The sequence below is a fragment of the Arachis stenosperma genome, chromosome 5 (assembly GCF_014773155.1).
Source record: "Arachis stenosperma cultivar V10309 chromosome 5, arast.V10309.gnm1.PFL2, whole genome shotgun sequence".
Taxonomy (NCBI): Eukaryota; Viridiplantae; Streptophyta; class Magnoliopsida; order Fabales; family Fabaceae; genus Arachis; species Arachis stenosperma.
In genome coordinates this window covers 139,252,783-139,274,115 of record NC_080381.1, presented here as the reverse complement: position 1 = coordinate 139,274,115, position 21,333 = coordinate 139,252,783, and the positions used below count along the sequence as shown (strand labels likewise).

At 31.1% G+C, this 21,333-nt stretch overlaps 1 protein-coding gene across 1 annotated transcript; it reads left to right on the top strand.

The window, feature by feature from the left end:
* Positions 1–13,374: 13,374 nt before the first annotated feature.
* Positions 13,375–14,601, top strand: LOC130981728 (uncharacterized). The gene has a single exon (XM_057905384.1). The coding sequence runs from the start codon at positions 13,801–13,803 to the stop codon at positions 14,419–14,421; it is 621 nt and encodes a 206-aa protein (XP_057761367.1). The 5' UTR covers positions 13,375–13,800; the 3' UTR covers positions 14,422–14,601.
* The last annotated feature ends 6,732 nt before the right edge of the window (positions 14,602–21,333 follow it).

Here is a 21,333-nt window from a genome sequence, read left to right as displayed (position 1 = left end):
TTGTCCGCATGGTATGTGACAATGTGTGCTTAGAACCCAGGATCTATGGTGCAAGTTGATACTATACTAGCATATCGTGGATCTAAGGTGGAGGAAAGTGTAAAGATAATGCGTCGAGTTTTTTAGAGCTTCTATCTATGCATTAGAGCGTTCCGATACTGCAAACCACTCGTGCATGTTGATGGCACACATCTGTATGGGCGATATAAAGGAGCTCTTTTGGTTGTTGTGTCTCAAGATGGAAACCAAAATATTGTACGACTTGCTTTTGTCATCGTTGAAGGAGAAACCGCTGACGCATGATATTTTTTTTTGAATAATCTACGAAAAAATGTCGTCAGGAGGGACGGTGTCGGTATTATTTTTTATAGGCACGACTATATCAATGCAGCAATGGCTAGATGTAATGGTGCGTGGAGTCCTCCGAGAGCATTTCATATATTGTGTTAGGCATATTGCGTCAAACTTCCTATGAAGATTCAAGGTCCCTTACTTGTAAAAAATCATCATAAACATGGAAACATGTTCTTTATATTGAGTTGATCTTTGTTAAACTTAAATTTGCTATATACTATTTGAATTGCTGACGAGTGATATTATATTAAAACAAATTTTTCTCTAGGATATTGTAAGACAGAACAATAATACAACGAGCAGTACCAGCAGTTGCAGGATCGAGGAGAGGCATATATACTCAATGGTGTGATACTATTGATTGTCGGCAGTGGGTTATGGCTTTTGATAAAGGACATCCCTGGGGTCACATGACAACCAATCTGATAGAGTGCATAAATTCTATGTTAAAAGGTGCTCGTAACCTCTCGGTCACATCATTGGTCAGGATAACCTTTTATCGCTTAAATGAGCTATTTACCCGAAAGAGCGTCAATATTCAAGAACGCATCAATGCTGGACATGCCTTCTCAAAATTTGCGACTGTGAAGTTGCAGGCAAATTTACAAGAATTATGAAATATACAAGTGCATTGGTTTGATAGATATACTGAAGTTTTTGAGATTCGTGAGATGCCTAGTGAGACTGAATACACTGTCGATTTCAGACACATAGTATGCTATTTGTCTATTAATGCCGTTATTAGAGATAATTTACCGTTTACTCTTCCTATTTGAAAAATATGATAGAATTCGGTCTTTCATAATGCTTTTGTCATTAATTGACTATACTGTTTTGGGAGGACTAATTTTCTCCATCTTAAAATGGAGTATAAATAAAAAAAAATTAGACTAACATACAAAAAAATAACAAAAATTATACTCATAATTAAATTAATTAACAAATAAAATTTAGTTAACGTATCTATTTTCCATAAACATAACATATAATATATATGTTAATATTAATGATATATATTATCATAATACTATATATATCAATAATATATTTATGTATGTTGCGTACAGCAATATATTTAGAATAAATATTTTAATATAAATATATTTAGTAACATTAATATATACCATACTAGTATGTAAATACATATTCGTAATTAAATTTGGTATAAAAATTAATAAATAAAATCTAAATAACGCATATATGTATTTATAACATGATGTCATATATATTAACATACATATATTTTAACTCTAATGATATATATTATTATCGTACTATATTTATTACTAATATATTTATATATTTTGCTTAATTTATTTATTTTCAATATATTTAAAATAAATATAACATAAATATATTTGACCAACATGAATATAAAAAATAATTTAACGATTACTATATTTATTACTAATATATTTATGTGTGTTGCGTAATTTATTTACAATAATATAATTAAAATAAATATATTAACATAAGTATATTTTACTAACATGAAGATAAAAAAAATACATTAATGTTAATAATATACTATAATTTGAAATATGACTACTAATATATAACTTTAATTTAAAATCAACAATAACATATTATTTTCAGAGTATTACACATTATTAATATTTTAAAATTAATAATAAGTAATTTTCATATTAATAGACATAATAATATTAATATATAACAATTACAAATACAAAAAAATCCTACGCAAAAAAATACATTTTTTATTAAGTATTTTATCTTCTAATACTAACATTCAGATATTTATTTAAATAAACATAATATTAACCTACGTAATTAATTTTATGAAATATTTAAAATGACAATAATATTAATATATTAAAAGAAAAACAACACTAATAATATAACATGTATATATTGATATAAACAATTTTGAAAAAATAATAACTTACATATCAAAGATTGTTTAGATGTGAAATAATATATTTTCTGGTAGAATTAAATTTCGTATTATTTTAATTTAAATCACACCTTTTTTCATTAATAACTACATTTTTATCATTATAAAGACAGACACATAAATTTTATTTTTTTATCTCTCCCTCGTACTTTTTCTTACAGTTTCACTTTAAGAATATTATAACTTAAACGTTTCTTTTCGGATACAATGAAAAAAAAAAAGACCCGAATTTATAGAAGTAGAAGAGGTGGGACTCGGGCCAGGGACATCTACTTCCATGTATGTTTGACGGGTGTTTTCTACTACCTTTTTCGTTGGTCACGAAAAACGTATCATGTATATCAGAACCTGCAACTTCTGTGCATACGTGTCGCGCCTCCTGTTTCTTGCCAACCACGAGATGAAATTGGCGTCTTCTCGTCAACTGCAAACTGACAGTGCCAACTTCTTGCCACCTGCTAGATACACTCGTCACTATCCGTGTCCAATTTCTATTAACTATACTTATCTGCATAACATCGAGAAAGTTCCAATATAAAAAATAATTTCTGATTTTTATATTGTATAGATAAATTACCATTTACTTTAATTCTCAAACTCTTTCTATTTAAAGTGATTAGTGGCTACCCCACCACAAACTAAACACCACCACTATCTTCGAACACCGCTATTATTCTAGAGAACATATTCGACTCATAGTGTGTAAATTCGATTAGTCAAATGCACCACAACATATATAATTAACTTTTTTTATTTATTATTTGTATGTAAATAACTATTTAATTAATTTAATATTTTTTATACTCGTGATAGGAGAGAGTTAATACAGTGAAAAAAAAGAAAAATCTCATTTCTTGATAATAAAAAGAAAAATATATACTTTTTGTGAAAAATAAATTGCGTCGTAAAGATGTTTTTTATTGTATGGACAAACTATCATTTATTTTGACTTTCAAACTCTTTTCATCTAAAACGGTCACCCCACCACAAACTAAGTACCACCATCGCTATTTTCGATCACCACCATTATTCTAGAGAACATATTCAGCTCATGGTACAAACACAATTGGTCAAATGCACCACAACATTCGTTCCTAATATATTATAAATAAAACTTACTACAAAATCTTTATTTCCTAACACATTTGACATATTAGCTGACTAATTCATCATACTTGGTACTACCCATTTCTTATGGCTTTTTTATATAAATAAATAATAGAAATGCTTTATTTTCCAAAATACGCATGAAGAGAAATGCTTCCGAAAATGCGCAAGGTCACTTCAAGAGGGGCTCATGCGAATTGGATTTATACTCCAATTCAGGTTTGGCCGCCACGAATTGGAACTGGCAGGGGCAGGAATTATTTCTGGGTCGGTGCCCACGAAATGGGTAGGGAGGCCATGTTGTGGCTGGTGCCAGCAAAATGGCCAATTCTAGTGGGGCATCCACGAATTGGATTCCAAGTCAATGGTACTACACGCAAAATGGTGCCCTTCAGGTGTATCGCCTGCGAAGTTCGTTCCTAATTTGCCTATATAAACGCTTGTGCACCATTCACAGAAGGAGGCATTCTTTTGCACTTTCTTCCAGCTCTAAAATTTCTCTCAACCTAGTTACTTTCTTTCTCTCTAAAATATTGTGGGTGTTGGTTCAGTTTTGCTGTGTGTATGGCTTCCAAAAATGCATATTTGATCATATACCCTAATGGAGAAATTTCTCATATGGCAGAAGGTATTATGTTTGTTTGTGACGATCCCCTTTGGATAATGATTCTGCCACAGACATCGTTACAAGAGTTGAAGAATTTGATTCTCATGAATACCAAAATGGTGGGAAAAAAGGAAATCACGAAGCTTACACAGGATGCCAGTTGCAGTTGCTAACTTGTTTGCATATCAGAAAATGCAGATTAAATCTGATCAGCATATTTCGATGATGTTTTTTTATCATCGCAGCATTGGAAGCATCTATTCGTTGGAACTTTGTTTAAATCTTCATGATATGGGTGGAAGCTCATCTAGTTCTAATAATGTGGAGGGTGTTAGGAATTTCGGATTGGTGGATTTCGTTCCGGGTCGGGATACTGGTAAGGCCCATAGTCCAAGCTTTAACGCGTTTGTGACGCCGAAACAGAATACAGATATTCGTGAAGCACCCCTCTTCCAACCTTATTGGATTCGATATATATCATCATGATGGCATGGCAGAAACTTCTCATGAAGATGAGATCGAAGATTTTAGCGGTAATGAGACAGAAGCTATTCCCGAAACCTAGTCGCTTCAACACGAGACAGTTCCTCCGATTCATGTTGAATCAGGGGGTGGGGTGGGGGTAGTGGTGTATCCAGCAGCACGCTAGCACACTACTTGTCTTTAAATCTTGGTGCAATGCAGTTGACCACTGCAGAAGACAAACCGAGTAGCTATGCTTTGTCAGGTGAGAAGGAGCTCGAGATTAGGTTGAAGTTTCTCAATAGGGAGACAACGATGCTTGCTGTTAAAAATTATAACATCCGCAGGAGTACATAATACAAGGTGGTAGAGTCAGACCAATGTAGGTATGTATGTCGATGCATGCAGTTTAAGGATCAATGTCGTTGGATGGTATGGGTCATAGAGTTCTTCCAGATTTTAGGAAATTCGAAAATACCAAGGGCCTCATAGTTGCTTGGCAAGTTCGATATCTCAAGATCAAGCTCAACTTGATAGCAATGTCATCTGCCAGCATATATTCCCCATGATGCATGCTGACGCGACCATTTGCATAAAGGTGTTGCAAGGATCAGTCGAATTTGCATACGGGTACAAGATTTCATACAAGAAGGTTTGACATGTAAAGCAGAAGACAATTTCCAAAATCTATGATAATTGGGACGATTCGTATGACCAGCTGTGGAGATACTTCAACGCCCTGCAAACTTTCGTCCCAGGTATAACTGGCATTGAACACTTATTGGGCTTGGTTATTCATTGTGGTTTTAGTGGTTTATATATTTTACTAAGTAAGCATTTTCACAACAGGAACAATTGTTGACCTACAAACGAGGCTTACTATGTCGGGAACACTATAGACCGTGAGAGTGTCATGTTTCATCAGGTTTTCTGGTCGTTCCCCTCATGTGCTGAGGCTTTCAAGCACTATAAGCCAGTGGTCTCAGTAGACGGAACACACCTGTATGGTAAGTATGTGGGCACCCTACTTATGGGCATAGCACAGGACGGAAATAACAACATTCTGCCAATCGTTTTCGCAATTGTGGAAAGAAAGAATACAGATTCATGGTACTTTTTCTTTACCAATCTAAAGAGGCATGTAGCGAGGCAACCAGGAATTCTGCTTATCTCTGATAGGCATGCAATAATAAAGGCTGCTTTAAAGCGGGATGGGTGTGGATGGGAGCACAATGTTTACTGTGTACGACATATCGCCTCTAACTTCACAATAGGGGTGGCAGTGGGGCGGGTAGGGGCGGGTTTTAGCCCTACCCGCACCCACCCCGCCCTCCCTGCATTCCACAACTACCCGCCCCGCCCCTACCCGTGGGTAGTAGGCGCCTGTACCCTAACCTGCCCCCACGGGTACCCGCCCCGCCCCTATCCGCCCCTATAAAAATTAAATGACATTTTATTTTTTACACATTTATTTATAAATTAAGATACAAACTTAAAATTTATAATTAAATTAAAATACAAACATAAGATTCATATAATATCAAATAACTTGAAATTTAAAAAGGTCCATACAATGTCAAATAACTTAATTGGATTAGCATTACTCTGAACTTCAACTTCAATATCGGTAGGAAAATTATTGCTTTGTGTGTCTTCTCTAGCATTACTAGCCATGAAATTATCTTAACAAACCTACATGAAAAATACCTATATCAATAAAATTAAAATTACTGAGGGTATAAAATTAACATAAATCTAACCAATGAATGCATAAAGATCAGAATGCATAAGTAAAAGAGTAGAGAATTGGAAGTTTAAGCTACTAAGATAAGTAAACACAAATTGAAGTACACTAAAAATCATAATAAACCACATAAACCACTTGACATAGTCATTGAACTATGCAGCAGGCATTCAGGCAACCACAACCAGAACCAAAGCTAATGTTTGATACAAACATAAGATTTATACAATATCAATAACTTGAAATTAAAAAAAGCTAATGTTTGATCACTATTAATTTAATTCCATAATAAAAAATTACAACATTAATATAAAAGAGAATTCAAAAAAATTAAAAAAGTGATTTTTCATAATTAAAAAAAAAATTTTTGCTACTTACGGAGTTTAAAGATATTTCTGAAGGTTTGGATGATTTCTTAGATAACATCCCTATTTTAGTGCTACTGCTACATATCAGCACCATTTACGGACGCCCTTATCCCTCTTAAAAGTACTACAATGTTTTATGGGTAAGTGCCTACATGATAAAAATCTCTCTTCATATGGTGGTGCCCTTTCATCCAGTCATAAAGCAAACAAAACAGGTCATAGAATTGTTTTTAGAAATTTTTTAAAATAAGAACTCCCTTTTCTACAAACTTCTACTATGTACTGAAACCAAATAGGCAAATATTGACACTAGAGAATGAAAATGAAACTAATCAAATTTTTATAAAGAATTTAAAGTTAAAACATTAGAATCTCACACTCAAGAAAAAGCATATATGACAATGGCAATTAATAAATCCCAAACATTAGGAATTTTTGAAGATGAAAGCCTAAACAGACTCTTTCACGTCCACAGATAATGTACTTGTTTATCTAAATTCAGAGCTTTTAAAGAAAAGAAAATAATTAATCATAAGGATTTCTGAATTTCTTTAAAAGCTATGGAATTTCATATCCAAGCATATCATCTACAGCTTGAATCATTCTAGACTTCAGTTTTTCAAATTTATCAATGTTGTAATTACTTAAAACTTCTCTGAAGTGATCTGCATTAGGAAAATTCACAGAATAGATGATAGTCTCGTTGAACCAATTTTTCAACATAAATAAATAGTAAAATTAGAGAAGAAAATTAAGGAACCAAAAACGAAGAACATAACATTAACATGATTTCTGAACATTGAGGAATGAGGAGTGACCACTGACCAGTGAGCAGTGAGCATTGAGGATTGTTAATATGATTTCTGAACAAAAAATTAAAAAAAAAACGAAGAACTACAGCAGTGTGCAGATCTAAAGCTAATCATTCAGGAATCAGGATTTCAATATGATTTCTGAAAAAAATGAAAAAATAACGAAGAAGCTTCGACGAAGGCGACGGACAAGAAGCCATTACCTTCGGGGACGAGCACGACGGACGACGGCGACGAGCTCCACGCGAGACGGCGGGCAAAGCACGACTGAGCAGCGAGAGCCGAGAAGAATGGACGAGGAACAGGGGAACGAGGAGAGAGGAGAGGGGCTAGAGCACGACGAACAGACGAAGCTTTTGGGCGCGACGGAAGGCGGCGGCGGTGGAGGAGGCTAGGGTTTTTTTTTGGGGAAACAGGAAGTGAAGAGAAACTGAGGGTGAAGTGAAGAGAAACTGAGAAACTGAGAGTGAATGAGTGATGAGAGGACTCACTATGGACTATGGTCTTGGTCTCTTGGAGAAGAGCTGAGGAACAGTCGAACAGAGGAGAGGAAGTGACTCAAGTGAGTGAGAGTGACGGTGAGAAGAAGCTGAAGGGCAAAGCAAAGGGGTTCCTAACCCTAACTGGCTAACTGAGTGAGTGAGAGTGACGGTGAGGTGAGAACTGTTTCCAAACTAACCCTAATCATAAAAGGTATATATATACTCCGGGGCGGGTAGGGGCGGGTTTAGCCTGAACCCGACCCCGTCCCGCCCCGCTCATCAACCTGCCACGGTTCAGACCCGCTCCGCTCCGGGTCGGGTTCAAACCCGCCCCGACCGGGTAGGAGCGGGGCGGGTACCCGCGGGTACGGGTTCTGCTGCCATCCCTACTTCACAACAAGTTTCAACAGTAAGAAATCCAAAAGACACTTGGTTAACGCCACGTATTTAAAGACGCAAGAGCAAGTGCAGTACTACCTATAGTTAATCAGCGGCGAGGATCCTGTAACATCTCCGCAGATGATGGCATGGATCCAAGGGTTAGAGCCACATAAATGGCTACAGCTCCGCGATGACGGTCATCAATATGGTCACATGACGACCAATCTTTCTAAGTGTATCAACTCCGTCCTCAAGGGCACTAGAAATTTACCAGTCTGTGCAATTGTCAAGTCTACCTATCATTGCCTTAATGAATTATTTGTGAACAAGGGTTGGCAGGCACAAGCACAGATCGCATGCGGTCAGGTGTTCTCGCAATTATAGCAAAAAGTGATATTAGCAAACCGTGAGGAAATTTCCTAGATGCTTGTGACGTCGTATGACAGAGCTACTTCAATCTTCACAGTTGATGAGACAGTAGCTGTAGGGGTGCAGTCTTGGTTTCGCGTTTACCTTGAGCATCGGAGGTGTGCTGTGGTTACTTCCAAGTGTTGCACTACCCCTGTGCTCATGCTTTAGCCGCATGCACATTTGCAAGACTCGAATGGCAGCAATATGTCGAGGGAGTTTTCGGGTTGAGAATGTGTTCTAGGTCTAAGAGATGGAATTCCAACTAATGTCGGACGAGAAGATGTGGCCCCCATACGAAGTACAACGTGTACGTCCCAACCCCCACCTACGATGTATAATGGAAGGACGTCCGATGTCTATAAGGATTCGTAATGAGATGGACGAGATTGAGTCGGGCCCAGGTAAGCGTTACGGACTTTGCAAGACACCAAGGCATACTAGGCGACACTGTCCGCATATTTCTGCCACTTAATATACCACCATTTCTGTTTAATGTATCAGTTTAGTGCAATATTTGAGCATGTTTCTATTGAATTATGTAAACTCGTTATTGTTGCTTTATTTCATGTTATGTCGCGTTGTTGTTTAATTTACCACATTGTTGTATTTATTGCATAGTTGGCAGTACATGGGGAACCATCGTTACTAAAACTACGTACATACATCACATAAAGATAGGAACACAACATAAAATTCAACAACAAACGGTGGAACCGACATATGGATAGAATGGAAAGAAATAGCATAACATCGAATGACTAACACAATAGGATGAAGTCGATACTCAAGCGAAGGAAAAGTAAATGAACTAAGTGTTACAACAGAATACTAAATATATAAGCCACACAACTAATGGTGGTCGTGTCCCAATTTGCCACTTGTCCCACAAGCAGGAGCTCGAATGTCACGGTGAGGACGACCATCATGACCCTCGTCATCGTCCACGTTAGCATCAGCCCCGGCTTAAGAAAGACGTCGGCCTTACATCTGCGTAGCATCGTACGGTCGGAGCACAGATCCGGCGGTGTCACCAATTGAGACGGACCTTCTCCCCGCCACAGCAGGCTGAGTGATGGTATCAGAGCGGTTGAGGACAAGATCAATATCTGTTGGGGTATGTAGGGATGATTGCTGAGGGATGAAATGGTCAAACCTGTCGAATAACGAACAAAGAACGACGTTAAGCACATAGCTCGATATAACCAACAAAGAACGGTACTACCCCAACTGTAGGTACTGATGGCATCATAATCTACCAATAACGGAAGATATTAAACATGGACCATATTGTTGGCCTTGTCCAGTAGTAGCACGCCTCCCAACAAGTACAGTATGTAACAATGTGCATACTGCATGAGGGCATTGTCTCGTAAATCAAGCGGCATCTGCTGAAGACGATTCTTGAGCCACTTCAACTTTATGTTGAATTTTGTTGTCCTTACGTGGCCAGCTGGAACTTCATCAAGAAGTTTTTGATACTATTCCTAAAGATCTTTTTAGTGGAACTTGTTCTATGACCTCAAAGTACCACTGACAGGCTCGCCATCAACAGGTAGACCTAATTGCATTACAACATTCTCCAGGGTTATGGTACACTCACCCCAAGGGGGTGAAATGTGTTAGTTTAAGGATGCCATCGTTCGACAAAAGCGCTTATAAGTGGATTGTCATACTTGAAGCGCTTTATTAAGGAAGCATGGTAAAATCATGTTCATCTAAAATAAAACTCAAGCCTCTGCTACCTAATTTCCATGCTTAGATCTGCAGAATCTGACATGAAAACGTCAACAAATATGCCATGAGGAGTGAGAACACGTGTGGGCTGCAAAAGAAGAAAAAAAAATAAGAATATAATAAAAAATACTTTAACCAATTTTATTTGTCGACAAAAACAAGAATATAATTAAAAAATTTTACTTAAACAGTTAAACTAACCTTATGAAGCAAATGTGCCGCAATATGAAATTCGTCTAACCGATTAAGGTTCTCTTCCACATTAACCCCACCCCCACTCATGTTAATTTTTTTTCTTTTCAAACACAACACAAAAGATTAAAACCACAACACAATTTTTTTTTACCACCACCACTTTTTTTTAAAACCCCTTTTTCCTTTAAACCGAATGCATAAGGTCCCCTCCCCTTCACCCTTTTATATGTATCCCAGCTTCCTTCCCAAGTGTCCTTTGTCATCCAACATAACCAATGCCTGTCTCGTACGGATACTGGTGTTTGCTGAAAATTGGTAGCTTTGACCACCCACTTCGTGGCCTCCAAGAACGAAATACTCATTTCGTGGACGCCGTCAGTGCATTGGTCCACTTTGTTGCCGCTGCCCCTGAAGTCGACCAATTCGTGTGCGCTAGTGGTGATGTGAGCCATTTCGTGCATGCCAGCAACGTATTAGAGCCGCAGCTTTTCAACCTGCCATGCCAATTTCAATTCGTGGTCGTCACACATGAATTGGAGTATAAATCCAATTCGCATGTGTTCCCCTGAAATGACTCTACGCATTTTCGAAAGCATTTCTCTTTATGTATATTTTGAAAAATAAAATATTTCTGTTATTTATTTATATAAAAAAGCCCATTTCTTATATTACATCGAAAAAATAATTGAACAATTGTTATAAGTGGTGGAAAAAAAATTAGTAGATATTGGAATACATTTTATCTATAGATGAATAAATTGTTGAAGTAGATAAACTTGCATAATTTTTTTTCATTTAAAAAAAAGAGATCTTACAAATTTACAATTATAGAATGTTCATATATAAAGAAGATATGAAAAATTAGATATATAGTCTTCTGAAAATATTTTTTATTACATATAATTAATAAAAAAATTAGATTTCTTTTCTTTAAAATTTAAATTGAAAACTCAATTAAGTTATAAAAAATTACAATTCTAGTAAACTTTAAATTTATTATTAATATCATAAAGAATTAATAAACAAATTAGTATTTATTAATGGATATTATTAATATGTATTTTAAAATTACATTTTAAGAATATTATAAGAAATATTTTATTAAAAATTAAAATTTACATAATATAATTAAATCTTCTATTATATATTTTTTGGTTTTATATAACTTTACGATATCGATAAATTAATAATTATATATCGTGGATTTAAATTTTATTTAAATGTCTGTCAATAGTTAATAAATTTGCTGCATATATAAGATGGGATCTAAATTCTAACGCTTGTCTAAGCAGTTCGACCAACTTAAATTAGTTAAATCTTCTATTAACTAATAGACTAATTTGCCAATAATGGTAGATGATTACGCCACGTGGTCCAAGTTGTCAGTGAGAGAGCATGGGCCCAGTAGGGTGGGGGTGTCCATTCCAAAGCCCAACAAACACGACGTGTCGTTCCAACAAAAGTCACATACTATAATACACTTGCCTCTCCTTTTTAACCCCGCCACGTGTCTACTTCCTATTGGCCCTTCACACGATTACCCTCTCCTTCTCCCGTCTCACCTCACGTTATCGCTAATTCATTCATATATCTCTCTCCTCAGACACCCACGCTTTCTCTCTCTTTCTTCGCTCTTTCTCTCTCTTTTCTCTTTCAAGCACATAACTTCTCACTTTCTTTTCCTACCCGTCTACGTTTTCTTCAGATCCAACCACAATTTAGATCACCATCACCACCACCACCACCACCAACAACATTTCTTCTTACTTCCGTCTTCAACCACTCTGATAGGTTCACCCCCCTTTTGCTCTCTATGCCATTCCCTCAGGTTTGATTTCTCTTTTTCTCATTCAAATTTGCCGTTTTTTGTTCTTTTTCTTCTGATTTTGATCTCATCGGTTGGTTTTTTTCCCCTTTCGGGCTGTGATACTTGAACATTTTTGGGTAATTTTGGATCTAGGTCTGTACTATTTGCTTGTGCTATTGATTTTGATGAAACAGGTGCCTTGAATTATGGGTTGTTTAGATCTTGTATTTTTTTAATATATGAGCTGTGTTTAAATTTTAGTAGAAAGTGAATTTCTTCATGTTTTGCTTCTTAATTGGGTGGATCTGATCTCCTTAGAGGTGTAAATGATTTATTCTGTTTTGGATTTGTGCTAAATCAGATTGGGGGAATTGTGGTGTTGGAGTTTTTTTTTGGGAAAATCATCAAATCAATCACAGAGAACATGAATAATTGGCCTGAGGTTTGGTCAGATTTTTGTTTTGGCCAATAATTCGTCATGCTTTTACATTATATATAAGTCATTAAAGGACACACTCACAATAAATAATGTTATTTTAAGTGATTCTTATTTTGTTCTTTGGGGACATAGGTTGTTAGGCCGACATGTTATTGGTGGCTTGTGACTTTAGAATGAATCGATAGAGGATTTAGGTAGTTGAAGCACTATGGACACCAGTTGTCTGTTTGACTTGTATTCATCTTTGCCTTTTGTTGTTTCATGTGAAAGGGAAAGATTGCTACCAGATTTGAATTATTTATTTATTTATTTAGGACTGATATAGATCTAAACATTTAGATTGCATTTTATGCCGCCTTTCTCCCAGTCCTCAACAAAGATTTGGCTTACAAATAAGAGCTTGATGTACTATTTGATGTTAGCCTTTTTTAGTCTTTATCCATCTAGTTGTCTTACTTGATCTGTGAATGAATCATGTTTCTCTATTTCTTAAAGCACTTCTATCATCTTCTGATTTTGATGGATTGCATTATGTGTGTTTACTTAACTGCAGTCGGGAAGGGTGTACCTGAACCGGAGTGTCACAGCAGCGTGCAGATATTTCATTAGTCTTGTAGAGCTGTTGGCCTTTTCAGGATGGGCAAGTGCAAGGGCTGTGGGAAGTTAGGAAGAATGAGACCAAGGGATGGATCTATGAGTGCTTATGAATTTTCTCTTCTGTTGTCTCCTGTTGTTTCTGTTTGGGATTGCATTGTTCGCAAGATGAGGTACTCATATAGGCCTGAGTGGGTGTAGTTGTTTCGTTTGCATCAACTGTGTAGCATTAGTCTAAATACTTCAACTAATTAGAATATATTTAGCATTACAATTTAGGGAAAGAGGGAAAAAAGTTATAGAAATATGTATACAGCACTAAAGAATTTATCTTGAAGGAAAAGGAGTTCAGAAAAGTTAATTTAGTATTTAGACGCAGTTATATTCTATGGATACCATGGCATGTAATAAAGGGCAACATGTGAGGAAGGCCAAGAAGAAGCAGGTGAAAGACGAGTTGGATCGTCTCAAGCAGGCTGAGAAGAAAAAAAGGCGCTTGGAGAAAGCTCTCGCGACGTCTGCCGCCATCATTTCCGAATTGGAGAAGAAGAAACAGAAGAAGAAAGAGGAACAACAAAGACTAGATGAGGAGGGCGCTGCAATTGCCGAGGCCGTTGCTCTGCATGTTCTGCTCGGTGAAGACTCGGAGGATTCGTGCAAGGTTGTTATCAACGATGAAACATGCAAGACCTGGAACTGCGATCGTAATCTTGACATCTTCGTGGGTGGAGAGAGAGCTTGCTTCCCTCATCTATACGGCGGCACATGGTCTGTGGAAACAAGGGGTTGGGTCACTGATGCATACAGATATGGTTGCAAGTGGGGAGCTGCTGAAAATGGAGGGTGGACATTCTCATCAGAGCCTCTCGGGAGGAATGCACATGAAAAACCACTATATGAAGATGCAACAGGATGGGGGCGCGCCGGTTTCTCCGCTGATCTTATCGCCGCACAAGCAGTTTCGTCGCTGCAGATTGCTGAGGCTGATGAGGAAAGGATTATCTTCTGAGGAAAGAAGGGAATGCTGAGACTGAGATGGTGATAATATTAACCGTGTTGTTGTGTTTTTGTGCTTTTTTTATTTTGCTGGAGATGTGTGTATATATTATGACTATACTATGAGAGTCTTGTCAGAACATTTCTTGCTTCAGTTGTGTTTGAACGCTTAACATGTTGCTTTGCTTTGTCACCTTGTTTTTTGTTATTGATTGTTTATCTTTTAACTGTAATTCGATGCCTCCTAATTTACCGTGTGGAGTTACTTCTAAAATAGTGAAGCTATAGACACAAATGGACCCTCCAATTTATATTTGACAACTACTCCAATAAAGATTATGTTTTTATTTCAACGAAGATATCAAAAATATTTTTTTATCATGATTTTGGTTTAAAAAGTATGATTTATTTATTTTGCCATACTTTAAACAAAAATGTATTTTTTTATCATGATTTTGGTTTAAAAAGTATGATTTATTTATTTTGTCATACTTTAAACAAAAATGACATTTTTATATAGTATACAAAAATCAAATTCTAAATTCTTATCTATCATTTAATAATTAAAATAAAATATTTTTATATAAAGATAATTATAAAAACTTTATTGGAATATCCACCTTTATATTTACCCTCCTCGTCTCTTGGATTATGTTATCATTTGTGGATTTTGTTACTTGTTATGAAAGGTTTGTAATGATATATATAACGCTATAGCAATTGAATCTTTGTTTTATTTCTACAACTTATAAGTGTTGAATCGTAAGCACTTTCCATCTAGAACAATAAATGGTCACATTTTTCAAAAGAATCACTCAATTAACTTCGATATTTGCCAACATAATTTTGAGTTAGAAGGAGTGTACTTAGCCTCAATTTGGATAACCAGTTTAATTAAATTATTTTTAAAAAAATAATTTAAACAATAAATATTTATATTAAGAGTAATTTATAAATAAGTTATTTTGTGTTTGAGTTTTTAGTTCTAAAAGTGTTTATTTTAAGAGAGAAATGATAAAAAAAATTTATTTGAGAAAAGTAAATCTTTTAACTTTTTCATAAGCACTAAAATAATTTTTTATAAAGCTGTAATTCGATTTTAAAAATTATATCAGACACTAACACTATATCTTTTCATAAATTAAAAATAAAACATAACTTATAAACCTATTCAAACCAGTATTAATATTAGAATGCGATTTAGTGCTCCAAAAATAAATGGAAACTCCGTGAGTAAAAGAAAGAGTAAGAGTTTGTCTTTCAAGTTTTAAAAACTCTTTTTTTTTTAAGAATAGTTTTAAAAAACTCTTAAATGTGAGAAAGAAAAAATTTTTTTCTTTTATTGATTTTTGTTTTATGTTGAGCTAAATCCAATAGTGTTTTAACATTGAACCATCAAAATACTTTTTTTTTTTTTGTCGCAAACCCATTTTAAGTTGGAATTATTTTTTTATTTAAAATTATAGTGGGATAAAATTAAAGACGGTAGTAGTAATAAATCAAAGAAAAAATAATTTTATAATTTTTTATTTAAAATTTGTTTGGATTAAGAATTTTTTATTATTTTCGTTTTGGGCTATTTTATTTTAAAATTGATATTGAACTATTATAATGAAAACATAAAAAATAAAAAAAATAAAAAAAATAAGAATATCTTTTTACTGTTAATTTTAAAAAAGTAAAATATCATTTAAAATTAAGATTATTTAATTTGAATTAAAAATATGATTTATGTTAATAAAGTAACGTATTTTTAGTTAATTTTTAAAATACACAAATGTCCTTTTAAAATTAAAGTTGTTTGATTGTTTTAAATATTAAAAATTTATATTTGAATTTAGAATAATAAAATTACCACTTTTGAGGAATAACTTTAAAATATATATTTAAAGATTAATTAAAGAGACATAGAAATTTTTTTAATATTAATGTGTTTAAAAGGCATTTAAAATATCCTATTTAGGATATATGTTGTTAAGACTCTTTTAGAACAAATATTATTTAATGGAATTAAAATGTTTAAAATTAAATTTTGATTTTAAATAACTAAAATATAATTTTAATAAGGATATTAAAATAAGTCGAAACAAATCACTAAAAGATGATGCTTGTTAAATTAAAAAAAATTCAGCAAGCCACATTGTAAAATTTATAAAATTTTATCGAGATTGAATGGGATGAACCAAGCGTCGGATCAGAGTTTTTTTTAATAAAACACTAGTGATATATACACACAAAAATAAAATTATGATATACAAACACACGCCTTTCTTTTTTTGTTTTATTTTTTTGATTATTTGTTTTATTTATTTTATTTTTTATTTTTTATTAATTTTTTTAGCACTTCCACATATATGTGGTCTTGTTTCTTAAATAAATACTTTTTTTTTATCACAAAACTATGTTTCTGTTTTTGTGTTATATTGTATAGTAAATGTTGTGATTGTTTTAAAGTTGTTAGTTGTGAAAAATTAATTTAAAATCAATAATTTTTTATTATTTGTAGTAATTTGAGAATAGGTATTATGGCAGTGACGGATCCAGAAAAATTTAGTAGTGAGGGCAAAAATATAATAAAATTTAGGTATAGATTTTTTTTTTAGCTTTTTACGATACCCAACAAGTTAAGGACTAATTCATCATGAATTTGAATTCCATTTAACAATAAAAATATGATTTTATACATACAATATAATATTCAAAATAATAAAAAAATAATTTATAACAACTTTTTTTATTTTTAACATGACTAAATATTATTTTTTTTATATATTTACTTAAATAATTATTTTACTTTTTATTATCTTATATTTAATTGTCAAATTTACTTATTATAATCTTTATGGTATAAATAAATTTTTTAACTAAAATAATTACAGTATATTAACATATAAGTAATTTTTTTATCTTAAATAATTTTTAAAAAATCACTAATAATTTAAATTATATTTAATTAAAAAATTAAATTTTAATTTAATTATCAATTAATTAACTAATATAATAAAATTAATTATCACTATTTTTTGAGTTTATTTATTTATTTTTATACTAAATTAAATTTAATAAAATATTTTTTAATATAAACTACAAAAAAATTATTTATATTTTATTTTAAAATAAACATAATATAATAAGTTATATATATATATATAAGTATTAGTTTTTCTTTGTGGGGCAAATGCCCCCTCTTCTTTATGCGTGGGTCCATTCCTGTATTATGATAAACAATTTTATTAACGTTGAAAATTTAAAAGATTATGAAAAATTTGTATTTAAATAATGATTGATTTTTTATTTTTAATAATTTTTATTAGATTAATTTTAATTACATTTTTCCGAGAGATAAATAGACTAGCATGTTAGCTCGTCATAAAATAAGATAAATTAATATTTTAATTTTTAAGTTCGTTTGACAATCAACCTGCTTTGTCTTTTAAGTAAATATTAACGAAAAAAAATTGTTTCACATTCCTAATTTTTAAGTAACTATAAGATGAAAAAATATTCAATATACAATTAAAGTTATTGTGTTTTTTTTTTTCAAAAAGATAAATATTATTTATTATAATAAAATAAAGTTGTTTCTATAAAAAAATATAAAAAAAGTTAGGTATTCCCAATTATCACCAAATGTGATTAGAAGGCAAAAAAATTAAGAAAGAGTAAAGTAAGAATAAAGAGAAATTAGCAGCATCCATCAGTATAGCTATTGAGTTCACGCACTAGACTGCTGATTCCTTACATTATTTCTGACGCTGGGTTTATTAGCTTCTCAAAGACACACATATTCATCGCTTTCTAAGTGCTCCAACACAGTACTGCGATGAAGAGGATCTTTTGTCTACCTTCGATTTGAGTCGCTGCCCAAAATAAGGCTCGTTGTCACCAATTGATGAAAGTCTCCTCTTCTCTCCGCCATAAGTCAGGCATTATTAAGTTTAGACTCCATATTATTGAAGACAGAGGATATTGGAACAAAACATGAAAAATTGATTCATCTTTTAGCATGCATTTTGGGCAAGTAACGAGAGTGAAATTATTAAAGTTATTGTGTTATTAAATTAGAATAATTCGATTTACATAAAATTGTAAATAAGATATACATATAACCCAATTCAATTTAAGACATTGTTATAATTTTAAACTGAGTTTATTTTATATGCATGAATTACTATTTAATTTAATTTTAAAATTAGTTTAATTATAAAAAGACAAAGTATACCATTTTAGGATTAGAGTTTAATTATTTTAAAGATTACACATTTATATTTGAATTTAAAAAGATAAATAATCTCTTTTAAAAATTAATTTTAAAATGCTAAAATATTTATTTAAAAATTAATAAAAAGGCAAAATCTCGTTTATATAATGTTGCTTACTGGATTGAATCCTAAATTTAATACTTCTTTGGATTAATGTCAAACTAACAAACTTCATCTCAAATTACTTGTTAATTGAGAAAAAAAAAATCAAAATTGTTAACTTCTTTTAACTGTTTGATATCTTATAATATGTTAAATTAGTAAAGTTCACTTCAGATCAAAATTAATATGACGAATAGATAAAACAAAAAATGTTAACAATAATATATTGACAAAAATATAATTATTTATGTGATCAAATTTATTTATTATAATTTATAAAGTTAAGCAAAATATAATTTTAGTTATTATCGCTAATTTAACCTGTTCTATTGGTATATAATTTTAAAATCACAATGCTACAAATGAAAAAAATAGTATATAAGACAAGTTTTATGAGATAAATTATAATATCAAATAAATAATTAAAATAAATAAAATTTAAAATTATTAATTAATTAGAATTTATAAACGAATTTAATAATTTTAATAATTTATATACCAATCGAACATGTTAAATTTTGGGAATGGATCTTTTTAATTGTTAAAAAAAATTGAAAGTGTAAAGTGTGGTCTTTAACTCTTCGCTGCTCTCTCTTTTATATTTATTCTTGGTTCTACTTATAAAATTAATGGTAAAGGATCACACTCTACTCTTTCAATTATTAAAAAAATTTAAAAAAACCTATCTCCTTAAATTTCCAACAGCAAATCATAAAAAAATTTCAATAATAATTATAATTGCCATTTTATTAAAAATATATTTTAAAAATTATAATTAACGTTTATGTAATTTTACAAGAAAAATGTATTAATTACTTAATAATCTTATCAATATGCGTTAAAAGTTCTACTAATAAAATAATACCCTTTATAACAATGTGCTACTGTATTGTTATAATATTAATAATGTAAAAAAATTTTAAAATCCTAAACAATAGGAGTATATAACATCCACCAAATTATATCAAATTGCAGGATAATACTATTAGTATAACTTTTCTAAATTTAAGCAACTTAAATCAATAGTGCAAAATTCATACGTGTTAACATTCATGTAGAAGGTATATAATTTTTTAATCTGAAACATGCTCATCACAATAATCAAATGTGAGAAACTACTATTGATAACCTTAATTTATAATATACTATATAGATGTCTATTTTATACTATTTAATTTTTTTATAGGAGTATATAAGAGTACATAAAAATACATAGAAATAAGTTATATTTTTTTTTAAAAAAAATAATTTTTTAGTTTGTAATTAAATATTAATAAAAAGATAAAATGTCTTTTATATAATGTTGCTTACTAAATTGAATCCTAAATTTAATACCTCTTTAAATTAATGTCAAACTAACAAACTTCATCTAAAAAATAATAGTATATAAAGATTATACTTTACTCTCTCTTTTATTAAAAAAAATTAAAAATATTTATTTCCTTAAATTTTCAATAATAAATCATAAAAAAATCTCAATAATAATTTTAATTACTATCTTATTAAAAATATATTTTAAAAATTATAATTAACGTGTTTGTAATTTTATAAAAAAATACATTAATTATTTAATAATTTTATAATATAAATAATATAAAAAAATTTTGAAACTCCAAATAATGTAAAAATATCGTAATATCCACCGGCTATCTATAGTAGTTTCTTACATTTGATTACGGTGATATCTTCATTGGCAAAGAAAGATGAGCATGTATTCAAAACTTATATGCTTTCATCAAGTATATTAACACGTATGAATTTTACACTGTTGATTTAAGTTGTTTAAATTTAGAAAAATTATATTAACAGTATCATTCTATAATTTGATATGATTTTTAACTTGTAATATATTATATAGATGTCTATCTTATACTATTTAATTTTTTATATAAATATATAAGAGTACATGAGAGTACATAAAAATAAATTTTTATTTTTTTAGAAAATAATAATTTTTTAATTTATAATTAATTTTTTTTTGTTAAATATAATTTATTTGTATATATTTTGTATACTCCAATAAAAAATCAAGTAATATAAAATGGACATTTATATAATATATAACAAGTTAAGAATCATGTCAAATTGCGGAATGATACTATTAGTGTAACTTTTCCAAATTTAAGCAACTTAAATTTATATTGCAAAATTCATAGGTTAACATATATGAAAAAGGTGTATACGTTTTGAATTCCTAAAAGAAACATGCTCATCTTTCCTTGTCAAAGCGGATATTACATTAATTAAAGATAAAAAACTACTATTATTTAAAAGATATTTTTTTATTTGTAAAGTTTTTAATGCATATTGATAAGGTCGTTAAGTAATTAATATATTTTTTTTTAAATTACAAATATATTAATTATAATCTCTAAAATATATTTTTAATAAAATAGCAATTATAATTATTATTAAAATTTTTTTATGATTTATTATTAAAAATTTAACTTGTTCTATTGGTATATAAGCTATTAAAATTATTAAATTTGTTTATAAATTTTAATTAATTAATAATTTTAAATTTTATTTATTTTAATTGTTTAGTTGATATTATAATTTAT

Excerpts from the sequence above, each read along its gene's own strand:
- LOC130981728 (XM_057905384.1), top strand. The coding sequence starts at position 13,801 with ATGGATACCATGGCATGTAATAAAGGGCAACATGTGAGGAAGGCCAAG.